The 14,127-nt window shown below is 40.5% G+C and overlaps 1 protein-coding gene across 2 annotated transcripts in view; it reads right to left on the reverse strand.

Annotated features, from left to right (window-relative positions):
• The window catches only part of thoc2 (THO complex 2), a 209,330-nt gene that overhangs the window by 89,689 nt on the left and 105,514 nt on the right, over nucleotides 1-14,127 (reverse strand). For both annotated transcript variants that reach the window (XM_060927494.1, XM_060927493.1), the window contains exons 12-15: nucleotides 10,473-10,668; nucleotides 6,819-6,857; nucleotides 6,099-6,229; nucleotides 4,714-4,815 (exon numbers count right to left, since the gene is read on the reverse strand). In XM_060927494.1, coding sequence (XP_060783477.1) covers nucleotides 4,714-4,815; nucleotides 6,099-6,229; nucleotides 6,819-6,857; nucleotides 10,473-10,668 — 468 coding nt within the window. The remainder of the gene's footprint in view (nucleotides 1-4,713; nucleotides 4,816-6,098; nucleotides 6,230-6,818; nucleotides 6,858-10,472; nucleotides 10,669-14,127) is intronic.

The raw sequence follows: 14,127 nt of genomic DNA on the forward strand, positions 1-14,127 counted from the left end.
TTTTAACTCATGATCTAGCTTCATCATTTACTGTAACGATTATGAGAATTATTCTGGATCATGTAAGCCTCAAATAAGAATAAAATTCTATTAAAATATTTTTCCATTAAAAAAAGATCAACATAGTAAAGTTCACACTCTATTTTAGGCTCTCAACTTGAAAAAAATACTGAAATTAGGTGAAAAACTTTATGTTAATGTGAAGGTCTTCATGAGAATCACCCATACAAGGTTTTCTTGGAAGAAAACTTGCTTCCTTCTGCACTGACAATGTTTCCTAACTCTGAGGATTTGGTTTTCCAGCAGGACAATGCCATATGTCCAGGTCACACAGCCAAGTCAATCATGGTGTGGATGGACAACCACAATCTCCAGACCTGAACCCCAATGAAAACCTCTGGAATGTGACCAAAAGGAAGATGGATTGTCACAAGCCCTCAAACAAAGCTGAGCTGATTGAACTTTTGCACCAGGAGTGACAAAGTCACCCAAGAGCAACGTGAAAGACTGGTGGAAAGCATGCCAAGACACATAAAAGCTGTTATTAAAGGACATGGGACATGGATTTTTTTCTGGGTATAATTATGTATAAAGGACATAAGAAATGCCATCTAAATCACTGCAGGGCGTCAAAAATGTGAAAATCATCACATTATTCAACTTTTTTATACATCAGCGTAAAACAATGATTCGTTAATTAGCTAAGCGGTCACATGACCCGTGACGTCACAAAAACTTTTCAAGGAGCCAGTGCTTGGGAATCTAATGTAAACAGGTTACCGAAATGGACACCATCGACAGTGATATTCCCGATGTTTCACAGAGATGTGAAGTTAGACCCTATCAATTCGAACCGATAGCTGGAAATTCACATGAACATAGATCTTGTCTTTACTCTGACGGGTCAGATGATTCTGAGAGTGAGAGTTCATTCAATCCTCATGAAACTGAAAGCGGTCGGCTCGATAACACTTCCTGGTAAGTTAAAAACAATTCTGCTCAAAGGCTAATGATCTGTTGAAAGAAGTATTATTTTTGTATCATACATTGAAAGTTCATCATAGATCTAGCTAAAGTCCGTTGCAAGCTAGTTTTTTTTTGCTGATATTTTTCGAGATTGATTGAGATACAATGCTTCCAGAGTCCGAGATGAAAACATTCAAAATGGCGAAACGAGTCAGAATTATGATAATCAATAACTGATACACCCAAAATTATAATACTAATCCTTACCGCATGAGGCCCATGGTAAAACCACACTTCCAGGAGGGGCTGCCGTCTGCCTCCCAAGCCGGCCGAGAGCGCTCCTCGTCGGGCACGGCCAGGCGGGCGAATGCCCTGGTCCGTCCGCCCTGTCTAAAAAAATAATGGTACAACTCCGAGTGAAGGTATCAATGCGCTGTCGAAGCGCGCAGAAGGTGTTAGTACGCCTGTCATTATAGTGCGGACTTTCCATAGCATAGAAAATCGCCACGTTTCAATTTGTGTAACTGAACTTTGTTTCATGTCACTGGTCATATAAACCTATGTAAACAGGAAAAACGTGGAAGAGTTTGGTCGCATCTAACTACAGCCCCAAAAAATACCATTGGCCATGCTGAGCCTAGCTACATTGCTAACAGGAGTAACAGCGCGTCTGACTGATTGGGAGGTCGCAATACACCATGATGTTCAATGTACGTTAAACACTCTAAAAATGAAACAATTTTCTTGTCATCCAAGACACAAAAACTATTTTGTCGCATTCGTCATCATCACGATTCACACTTCTCCATATTCATCTACCTGCTTGTGCTGTACCCGAAAGTTTTTGTGACGTATGATCACGTGACAGCGGCTCTTCCGGTTGTAAAATATGCATATCGGAGCTCGAGCAGAAATGCCATATAATCATCACGAATATAACAATTTTGCTGAATTTAATAGATAATTTTGTATTTGTTGATGCAATTATTTCATATTTTTAATGGAAAGAAACTGATATAGCGTGCATTTATGTTTCATGTCCCATGTCCTTTAAATGTCAGGGTTATTCCAACAAATACTGATTTCAGAACTCATTTTGAGTTCAAACATTAGTATTGTGTTGTTTAAAATTATTATTCAAGGTCGAAAAACACTTCATCTTTTTTGTTATTTTGACCAGTTATCATTTTCTGCAAATAAATGCTCCGTCAATATTTTTATGTGGCATTTGAGGAGATGTCAGTAGTTTATGGAATAAAACAAAAATGCTCATTTTCCTCAAAACACATACCTATAAAGGGTAAAACCAGTGAAACTGAATTTTGCAGTGGTCTCTTAATTTTTTCCAGAGCTATATATATGAGTACCAGTCAAAAGTTTGGACACACCTAATTCAATGGATGTTCTTTATTTTTATTGATTAAAAGACACTTCATGTCTGAAAATAATCATGATGGACTGTCCTTTCTCATTATTTTGTTGAGCGAGTCTTGACCCAATATGAATTACTACAGTTATGGAATAGGGCTATTTACTGTATTTTTATTATTTACTGTTTGATCTTAAACGCGTTAAGGCGGCAAGAAATTGCACTAATTAACTTTTGACGAGGCACACCGGTTAACTGAAAAGCATTCCAGGTGACTACCTCATGAAGCTGGTTAAGATGATGCCAATAGTGTGCAAAGTGTCAAGGTGAACACTGGCTACTTTGAAGAATCTAAAATATGAAACATTTTGGGGGGGGGTTTCCCCAAGTTTTTGTTTACCCTGTCCTTTCTCTTTGTTTTGTTGAGCGAGTCTTGACCCAATATGGATTACTACAGTTATGGAATAGGGCTATTTACTGTATTTTTATTATTTACAAATACATATCCCATACATGTTATTTCATAGTTCTGATGTCTTCAGTATTGTTCTACAATGTAGAAAATAGTCAAAATACAGAAAAACCTATGAAGATGTAGGTGTGTCCAAATTTTGACTGGTACTGTATGTCCTCAAAGTAACCTCAATACGTTCTCCTTTTTAAGTAGAGTAACTGTGTTACTGATTATATTTAAGAGAGAGGACTAAGAATTCAGCCATGGATCCTTTATGTACTGTACTCTGCCCTTTATGGGTATGCATATATAATAAATAGTAAAGATGTTAATATACTTAACAAAAAGAGAACATGCTTTAAAGGAACAGTCCACCGTACTTCCATAATGAAATATGCTCTTATCTGAATTGAGACGAGCTGCTCCGTACCTCTCCGAGCTTTGCGCGACCTCCCAGTCAGACAGACGCAGTCAGACGCGCTGTCACTCCTGTTAGCAATGTAGCTAGGCTCAGCATGGCCAATGGTATTTTTTGGGGCTGTAGTTAGATGCGACCAAACTCTTCCGCGTTTTTCCTGTTTACATAGGTTTATATGACCAGTGATATGAAACAAGTTCAGTTACACAAATTGAAACGTAGCAATTTTCTATGCTATGGAAAGTCCACACTATAATGACAGGCGTACTAACACCTTCTGCGCGCTTCGGCAGCGCATTGATACGGAGCTCAGATATCAATGCGCTGCCGAAGCGCGCAGAAGGTACGCCTGTCATTATAGTGCGGACTTTCCATAGCATAGAAAATCGCTACGTTTCAATTTGTGTAACTGAACTTGTTTCATGTCACTGGTCATATGTAAACAGGAAAAACGCGGAAGAGTTTGGTCGCATCTAACTACAGCCTCAAAAAATACCACTGGCCATGCTGAGCCTAGCTACATTGCTAACAGGAGTGACAGCGCGTCTGACTGCGTCTGACTGACTGGGAGGTCGCGCAAAGCTCGGAGAGGTACGGAGCAGCTCGTCTCAATTCAGATAAGAGCATATTTCATTATGGAAGTACGGTGGACTGTTCCTTTAAGTAACAAATGGTCACCATTTATTTTGCCATTCAGTTTTACTTCATGTTCACCTCGGGGTACTGAAAGCAAATAATTTAGGTTGAAAAGGTTGAACTGACAAAAGATTTTGTGAACCCCTGACATAATGGTTTAGGTCACTGGAAACTTAGACATTTGCTGCCTCCAGTCCTTTCTATACTGAAAACAGTTCAGAGCACTTAACATAATGCTATTTTCTGCTGTCTCATTTCATTTTTTTATTTCAACTTACCTGATGAAAACTGGAAACACAGCCTTGCTGGTCACAAATATCCATAAACACCATTTAAAATAAATGATAGTGCTGAGACAAGCTGCAAGTACCTTAGATGTTAGGTACACACAAGGATTCCAACAAACATGCATCCATCTCTGGCTGTTTTCTTAACTCTTTTCCCAAATCTGTTCTGACACCAAAGTTAGCACTCGTTTCCCTTGACCTTATTTCACATCTCCCTGCCTTCAATTACCCAACCAAGCATCATTTATTCAAGCCATTTGAAGAGGAGAAGAGGGATCTGATGAAGCAATTCCATGAAGCTACTGCTTCATTAAAGAAATCTCATCAAACATGCATAGGGAACAGGAGTAACACACACGCAAAGAGCAAGGTAAACACTTTTGTAGGAAGTGCGGCTTTACGATGGCACGAAGTGGGCATGTGTTCAGGGTTGCCTTCCAGACGCAGAGCAGAGAAGTGATGTGTTGTCATGTATTCCCACCCTGCAGCCTCTTACTGCTCATTACACTCAGGGTTGTTTGATTAGGATGATTAATGGTGCTTTTTAAGAGGTGCAAAAGTGCATTATGGGAATTGAGCTTACTTCATGATGTACTTGGCTCTGTCCACTGTCTGAGCCTTCACCTTCACCAACAACGGGTGGCTGCTGTACGTCTCATTTTTCCACTGCCCGTAAAGCCGATACCTAAAAAGTACATATTAGAATATTAAAGTATTTATGATCTAGAGATCAGAAATACACTTTAACAGGATTAGTACAAGTATGTGTGTATGCGCACTAGTAGCATGTTCAACAACTGATGAAACCTCCTCTTAAGATTATAACAAGCATGCACTGATATGAGAGAGATGTCTAACACTGTGCTTATTTACTCGTACACCAAAAATTACTCCAATAAGCCTAGTGTGCATTGTCCTGCAAATAAACAGACAACTTGAAATGAACACATTTTCACAATTAACAACTGTGATCAAATAAAGAAGGCTTCAAGCCAAGCGACTACACCATCTTCCTACAATCCAAGTAGCCTGAGAAAACATTTCACATAAAACTCAACACAAGCACTTTATTACTAGGATCAAATGCTGACTCGGCGACAAAAATCTAGGCAAGTGAAATATCAGCTCTTGTCAAGGATGCTGTTCTTAACCATCAGCTTCCATCAATCTGACAGCACGGCATACTGATGCATTGAGAACAATACTACATTCTTTACTTTCAGCTGTACACAAGAGCATTTTTCTCACCGAAGTGAAACAAAAGCCACTTTTCTCCACTGCAATCTGACTCAATGCAGCTAGCTAACGAGATATTATGAAGAGCAGCAGCCAAAGCGCAATGCGCATGTGCCTTTCATGGCTGCTATTTAAACCTGAGAAGCAAACCAAGTGAAATAAAATGTCTCCGATTTCTTAATACTACAGAGGCTACTCATTTCACTACCAGGACATGAGTACCAATTGATGCATCCCTAATGCCAAGTCCCCATGACATAAACTCACATATCAGTCACTGACAGAACCCAAAAGACCACCAATACTTCATTAAGCCTGGCCTTAGTAAAAATAAATTTGGTGCAGTACACTAAAACACACTTTGACAGCTACTTCCAGTCTGCTGTGTGGTCCATTTCAGATGTTACAGCCAGTAATAAAATATATTTGAAGCCACATTTCGACCAAAGAAGCTTTAGAAAACATGTTTTATATTCAAGTGCAGCTTCGGAAATGTGTGGGAGATGAGAATGAGAGCAGGGAAGGAGGGGGGAAATCAATGAGAAACAGGTTACCGTGACAACCCTGTTGTGAACGGTCTGACACAGAGGCCGAGAGGCGGGTCAGTGGTAGAGGTGATGTAATCACATATTTTCTTACATATTGTTATAAATCAGCCCGCTCAGAACACTCAAGATCTTATTCTGGTTTTAGTCACAACCAAGTGCAGAGCCATCCAGACTCACACAGTACCTGTGCTGGTAAGGGAAGAGCTTAAAGAAGCCCCAGAGCTCCTCTGACATGCAGGCATTGCAGTCCATGAGTGTGAGCGAGGGCAGCAGGACCTGGTCAGCAATGCTGAGGAAACAGCTGAGCAGTGTGTCCTGTGAGCCAAAGACAGAGAGAGATTACAGAAGGAGGACAAAGTATACAGTTTGTGTGCAGTCTGCTTATTTTGCCTTCATGCTCCACATCTGCAAGCAGAGTTCAAACACAGCTGGGATACAAAGCCTTTTCAAACAGACTACTGAGCTTTTATTTCGAACTTGCTTTACAGGAGAAATTTCAGTCGCATCAGGATCATGGCTGGAGAACACAGCCATGTGTCATTTTCTCAAACAGCCGATATGCAGCGTGTATTTTAACCATCAGCACAATATGTGCTGCGTAATCCGAGCCGATCTGAGCAGAATCAGAATACAAATGTGAAAATGGGCTTTCCCTGTATTTCATGTCGCTGTGTGTGAGGAACGAAGACAAGCCAGATGGAAAAATACACATGAAGTGTCATCACAGCGTGTTCAACATGATGGAGTTTATTCTGCTGCAAGTGTTGCTCAAAAACACTCTTTCCTCCCCTCAGAAACTTGTAGCTCGAGTTCTTCACTTCTGCTTAATTTAATCTAAACGACCATAGTGCCTTTGCTCCACTACTACATGCTTCATAACTTCCCTTTATGTCCCATGACTCACCATTTTCTCCTTGGCATCTTGCTTGCTTTCACTTTGGTGCTATTGGGCAGAGAGGAAGGAGGGAGAGGGATGAGAGAGAAAAGGAGAGAGATCATTCAAATGCAGATCAATACAGGCTTACAGCACTACATCCCTACTGATTCTGCCGAGTTACACAAGAGTGCACTTTGTGCTACATTGAAACGAGCCTAATTATACAGAGGAGTACGGATTCTCACGCTGGAATGCCGATGCCTTTATTGATGACTGACCCAAGTAGTGCTTCTACACCAATTTCTAACATCTTCTAGAAGATGTTTACTATTTTTATAATGCAGTGCTGATGAATTCTCAAGTACTCCAAAGATCTTTATGAATTTTATGCCAGCTCTGATAACAGTTCCAGCTGTAAAGCAAATCACAGGTTTATATTAATGGTCCAAGGGTTTTTCATCCATGTCTTCTTAGCCTCAGGTTATTTGAAGCAACTGCCACTGAAGTCCCTGGGAATTAGCTGTTATTATGGAAGCTATAACATATTTGAAGGATATGTTCTAATATGTTATAGTTTCTATAATAACAGTGAAATCCCAGGGACTTCAATGGCAGCTGCTCCAAATAACCTGAGGCTAAGAAGACATGAATGAAAAACCCTTAGACATTTAAAGACTCAGCACTTCACACAAGTCACCAAGTGTTACACTGGAAGGAAGTTGAAAAAGAAAAAGGCAAAAGTAAATAAAAAATAAATAAACAAACAAACCCCACCCCACGAGACTGGTTTGAGAACGACTGTTTACAACTGCTGTAACTTAAGCGATAACAGGAACTACCTAAAACATTTAATTGTTGGCAAGTTGTTGCACGTGTTCACAAAGATCATTGTGTTGTTGATTGTTTTCTAATCATGTAGGTGGCCCTATGCTTAGGCCTCAAGAGCTGGATGTAAGATCAGGATAAAAAGGCTACACGTATGGAGCCAAACACCTCCTGCTCTACTGTTGGTCTGTGCAATAATAATATGCTCAACAGCAGCAGTTATGTCGGCACGTAAACAATTAATAGGGCCATTAGCGTGCCGGAGCTTTGTGATTAGCAATAGGGCACAGTGACAATGAGGGGAAATGCTGGTAAACAAACGTGCCTGTCATAACACAAGCCATGGCAATGAATTAGCAGTGCTGCTAGTCCTAAAAACAAATGAACCCCTCATTACACACCACTAAATGGTAGCTATAATGCAGGTATATAAGGCATTTCAGGAGCTTTTATCACAACGAATGTGCAGCTAATTTGCAGGCAAAAGCGTGAGCTTACACTTCACTACACTTAAGCACAAATACATTTTTTACTTCTTAAAAAAATAGGGTTTTCTAGATTTTAAATAAGTGAATGGTTTGTCTTTTCAGGGATAAGGACCAGTGAATATTACATACACAAAACCAGTTAACAGTTTGCACAAACCAACTCACAGCAAGGTTTGTTTTCTGATGAAAGTAAAAGTAAAATGGAATAAAAACATGCTCATCTGAGCCTCTTTACAGCAGCTTTGATGAAAGCTTTACTCTCCTGCAACATCTTAGGATGCTTTCCAACAGATTTGACGTAGCCTCCTACAAACAATGAGGACTTGTGGCTTTTCATAAAATCAAAATAATTGTTGGGGTTATGTTAGAAAAAGAAAATTAACTTTTTTGGGGTTTAAAAAAATATATTCAAAGTAAGGTCTCAACTCTAATACTTAGCTTTGGGGGAAAAAAATCTAAAAAAAAAAAAAAGTCTAAAGGGTAGTCGGCTCACGTTATGGTGTATTAGATTAGATTAGATAAAACTTTATTGATCCCCTTGGGAGGGTTCCCTCAGGGAAATTAAGATTCCAGCAGCATCATTACAGATAAACAGAGAAAAGAAATAGAGAAAACTTCTAGATAAATTTAAATAAATTAAGTATTTACATATATAAATATAAAAAGAATAAGATATGGGGAAAGAGAGGAAGGGGGAAGAGAGGAAGGGGGGGCAGTAGGAGAGATATTGCACTTTATATTGCACATTGTCTGGTATTGCTTATTGTTAAACCAAGAGAGCCATCTTCCTGAGCTTTAACTGTTGAATTGGTTGCTGTGGTGATACAGTTACGCCTTAGCAAGTAAACTCGCCTTGAATAAAGGAAAGATTCTCTCAAATGTCTCAATGTGGGATTATAATATAATAATTAAATATACCATGCACTGAGAGGCTCCGGTTGAATTTACGGATTCTCTGACGTGACTGGCATAGTACTATTTTCTGAGGGGTGCAGCCATAATTCCCGGTGCCTCTCAGTGCATGGTGTATTAGATTTATATCCCTCATCAAAAATTCCAAACTACAAGTGTTAAGATTGAATCTCGGCATAAACTCCCTGGAGGCAGCCATGTTTGTTGTTTATGTTAGAGCAACCTTCAGCCTGCGCATGTGCAAGGTTGAGCCAAACTTTATATGCGATCATCTGCCTCGCTCGGCATGATCATGAAACGTAGATCTACACACACAGAAATGCTTGCGGATCCACAGCTGTGACTTGAGTCGGCCGTATAGCTTGAAATTGTGATGTCAGTTCATGGTATATCCAGGATATACCATGACTGACTCACACTATATCCTTTTTTTTTGGGATGTCATGAGATACATTGCTTAACCAGGGGTGGAACTATTTTATGTCATGTGAGTCATCCCTGGTCAATCCCTGCACAGGAATTTTTTGATGCGTGATATAAAAAATAATAAGCCCAGTGTGGAAGTGGGGGTGTGATCGAACACCGGTTTGTGAATAGAGAGCGGCAAAGCAGAATAACTTGTCTAATGAATGATGTGTTTGTGTCTTGCAGTGACGACCGAGGGCTAACAAGGGGGAAGAGATTGGAGAGGAGTTGAGCCAAACTTCAGGCCCAGTTCATGTGTGTGTTGAGTGTTTCACTGCTGAAAAGCAAACAGTCTGAATTAAAAGTGTGTGCTGCTGACACAAGAACCCGCCCGTCTCAGGGCTTCAGCATCCCCCCAATCAGGGAAGTGCTACAACCACAAAGCCTATTTCTAGTCATATTTACTAATTTGATATAAACACAATATAAAAGGCATTAGTATTTGCCTCAAAAATAAAAAACAGTGCTGAATTTGCTGACATTTAAGGTATTTTTACTTGCTAAGGTATAATTTTTTTACAGTGTTCAAAATAGAAATTCTTACAGCTAGGAACCCCTTTTAGTGTAAAATGCATTTTTAAAAAAAAAATTTAAATGGATAATCTAGCTATTCAAATATTACTCATTATTTATATTTTAGATCCTGATTATTTATTGTACATTATGTGGGATGCATACAGTGTGGACCAAAAAACAAACAAACAAACAAAAATCTTCTGGTCCATTTACGATAAGTGCCGCAAAAGTTGTGCAACCTATTAAATCAATTTGCAAATTATGATGGTCGTTTTAGCTTCATCAGTGTTAGCGTATACATACTGTGCATACACGTGGTTCTTATATCTGATTTTTTTTTTTAAGTAATAAGTTGCATTACAGTTTCATATCACCACTCTATCACTTGACTCATTAAGTAATTTTATTTGAGTGGTAACGTATCCTGTATTGTTTCCGTGCCTGATAATTCAATACCGTTCTTCAACTCTTTTACCTCTTTCATGAAGCTTTTGCCCAGACGCACAATCTTGGCGAAAAGGATGGGATCATGGGAAAGGTGCGGGCCCAGATAACCCAGCATGGTGAACACGTCCTTCGAGAGATCCTCGAAACTCTCGACAGGAGGAGGAGCCTGCCTGTTCCTCAGCAGCTTCAACACGCAGCCTTTTGCACCTTTCGGGACCCCAGCCCTGTAAAAACAACCTGATTGAGTGTGCATTTTCAAGACAAATTAAGTTAATCAGCAAGCTGCTTTTTAACCTTATGGTCTGTGATTAGGATACAATAATCTTTGGTTACACATTTTAACATGAAGTTTCTTTACATCTAAAACACATGACCAAATTAGTGGAGAGCATAGTCCAATAATAATAACAACAACTAGAACTGTGAGTAAACTCACTATAGAATACCCCTGCTTACGAGCCTGTCATATCGCCATATGCAAGGGAATAGGCTGAATTATCTCCCCTTTGACTCTTCGGCCCGGGATTATTTTCCTGCACACACATCTTCAGGTGGTATAGTGCTCAGCATAAATGAAACACCCCACAACAAAAGCTACTACATCTAGTACTTTGTATGGCCTCCATGATTTTTAATGATAGCACCAAGTCTTCTAGGCATGGAATGAACAAGTTGGTGACATTTTGCAACATCAATCTTTTTCCATTCTTCAACAATAACCTCTTTTAGTGACTGGATGCTGGATGGAGAGAATTCCCAATAAGTGTTCGATTGGGTTCAGATCAGGAGACATACTTGGCCACTGAATCACTTTCACCCTGTTCGTCTTCAGAAATCCAACAGTGGCCTTAGATGTGTGTTTAGTCATGTTGGAAAAGTGCACGACGACCAAGGGCATGGAGTGACGGTAGCATCTTCTCTTTCAGTATAGAGCAATACATCTGTGAATTCATGATGCCATCAATGAAACGCAGCTCCCCGACACCAGCAGCATTCATGCAGCCCCACATAAGGACACTGCCACCACCATGTTTCACTGTAGGTACCATGCATTTTTCTTTGTATTCCTCACCTTTGCGACACCATACAGTTTTGAAGCCATCAGTTCCAAAAACATTTATCTTGGTCTCATCACTCCAGAGTATAGAGTCCCAGTAGTCTTCATCTTTGTCAGCATGGGCCCTGGCAAACTCTAGGTGGGCTTTTTCGTGCCTGGGCTTTAGGAGAGGCTTCTTTCATGAACGGCATCCATGCATGCCATTCCTCTGCAGTGTACGCCATATTGTGTCACGGGAAATAGTCACCCCAGTTTGGCTTTCTACTTCTTTAGATAACTGCAGTGAACTTGCATGCCGATTTTCTTCAACCCTTCTCATCAGAAGACGCTCCTGTCGAGGTGTTAACTTCCATGGATGACCTGGACGTCTCTGTGAGATGATTGCAGTTCCATCTTTCTTAAATTTTTGTACCACTTTTGCTACAGTATTCTGACTGACAAGTAAAGCTTTGCTGATCTTCTTGTAGCCTTCACCTTTGTGGTGGAAATAAATTATTTTCTTTGGGGAATTCTGAACAGACAAGTTGAGCATCACTTTCCATCCAGTATCCAGTCACTAAAAGAGTTGTTGAAGAATGGAAAAAGATTGACGTTGCAAAATGTCGCCAACTTGTTCATTCCATGCCTAGAAGACTTGGTGCTGTCATTAAAAATCATGGAGACCATACAAAGTACTAGACGTAGTAGATTTTGTTGTGGGGTGTACTCATTTTTGCACCACCCTAATTTGAGTAAAACTGAAAAAATGTGTAATCGAAGTTATATTATGAACCTTACTTTCACATTATAAGTTAAACAGATGTTATATCAAACTTTGTCTTTTCAACATTTTGGAAATTGTGTTCATGGAGATATTGTTTAAAATGTTACTTTTCAAAGGGGGTGTACTCATTTACGCTGAGCACTGTATACTGCAACTGTGTAAAGTTGCATCAAAATCCATCAAACCGTTTAGGAGGAGTTGTGCTTACAAGACATATGGACAGACGGACGGACAGGGTGATTCCTATCTACACCCCCAAACTTTGTTTGCAGGGGGGTATGATAATGCTTGGATTGTGCAAATTTACATATTAATATGATCAAATGCACATTACAAGATTAAAATCAACATAAAATAGCCTGTGGCAATATCCTATGGTAAAATGCCCTATGATTACTACAAAACCTATAAATATTAAAATATCATTGTGAAATGTCCATTAATAATTATAATACCTGTCCTATGTTCAAAAAGATATTCAAGATAAATATATGTAATTTAAAAAAAATAAATAAAACTCAAAATTCAAATTCACAAATTATAATTACAGGATTCATTAGCTTCTATTTGATAGCTTGATAAGAATTAATAAAAAGCCAACCTAAAGAAATAAGTTTTCACTAAACTCTTGAATCTATTAAAACGAGATTTGTTTCGAACTTCTAAAGGTAATCTGTTCCATTCACAATGTGCTGCCACAGAAAAGGCCCGGTCACCCAGGGTTTTCTTAGTTTTAATAGCAGATGGTTGAAGTGGTATGCCATTAATACAGTTGTATCTTAAACTATACTGTGAATGATCCCAGTGTTTCCCCTAAGTTTACTGGTCTGGGGGGAGGGGGCTGCTGGATGAGGATGGTCACCTGCAGGACCCCTCCCCACGGCTCCTATTACAGAGCATTTGAACCTGAACAAACAGTTAAAGGAGTCATTTAAGGCCCTGTCCACACGGCAACGGATTCAGGTGAATCTGATAAAATTGTTTATCGTTTCGGCCTGGCGTCCACACGGCACCGGCGTTTTGGGTGCCCCAAAACGAAATCTTTTGAGAACGGGTTCCAGAGTGGAAAGATCTGGCAACGGCGCCGTTGCGAAGTCATCTGGATGAGTAGAACGGATTTGTTTACAATGACGTCACAACCACACGTGCTTCACGCCGGGTAGAAGTGTAACGAACTCGATGCGAGTTGTCAACAAATCCTATAGACCCTTTTCAGTCACGTGACCTTCGTAAACGCAACCGCCATTTTGGACATGTAGTGGACTTCGGCTCGAATCAGTTTGAATGCGAGGAAGGCGACAAACGAAAAACATAAAAGAAAAAGGAGCGAGATGCAGAAAACACCTTCACTATCCAGCGACGTAGGGCATTTACAGGGCGAGCAGAGGGAGAGATATTTGCAAAAATTGAGGTTAGCAGGCTTAGAGAACGACGTTTACCTGCTTCCACCAGGATTGTTCACTGACGTACGGAAGTACACGAAGCCCTCGTCTTTACCTGACTTCGGCCCACATGATCTGTATACCTATGTCGTTAAAAACCCATCGCCATACACATACACGCCAACGTCCGAGGTTCCGGAGCGCGCTCCAGCTTGCTCCCGGAGTGCTCCGGCCGAGGTTACGGAGCGCGCTCCGGCTTGCTCCAGGAGTGCTCCGGCCGAGGTTACGGAGCGCGCTCCGGCTTGCTCCAGCCAAGGTTACGGAGCGTGCTCCGGCTTGCTCCGGAGCAAGCCGGAGCGCGCTGCTTAATTTGAGGGGAACCTCGGCCGGAGTGTGCTCCGGAACCTCGGCCGGAGCACTCCGGGAGCAAGCCGGCGCGCGCTGCTTTATTTGAGGGGAACCTCGGCCGGAGCACTCCGGG

The sequence above is a fragment of the Neoarius graeffei genome, chromosome 8, assembly GCF_027579695.1.
Source record: "Neoarius graeffei isolate fNeoGra1 chromosome 8, fNeoGra1.pri, whole genome shotgun sequence".
NCBI lineage: Eukaryota > Metazoa > Chordata > Actinopteri > Siluriformes > Ariidae > Neoarius > Neoarius graeffei.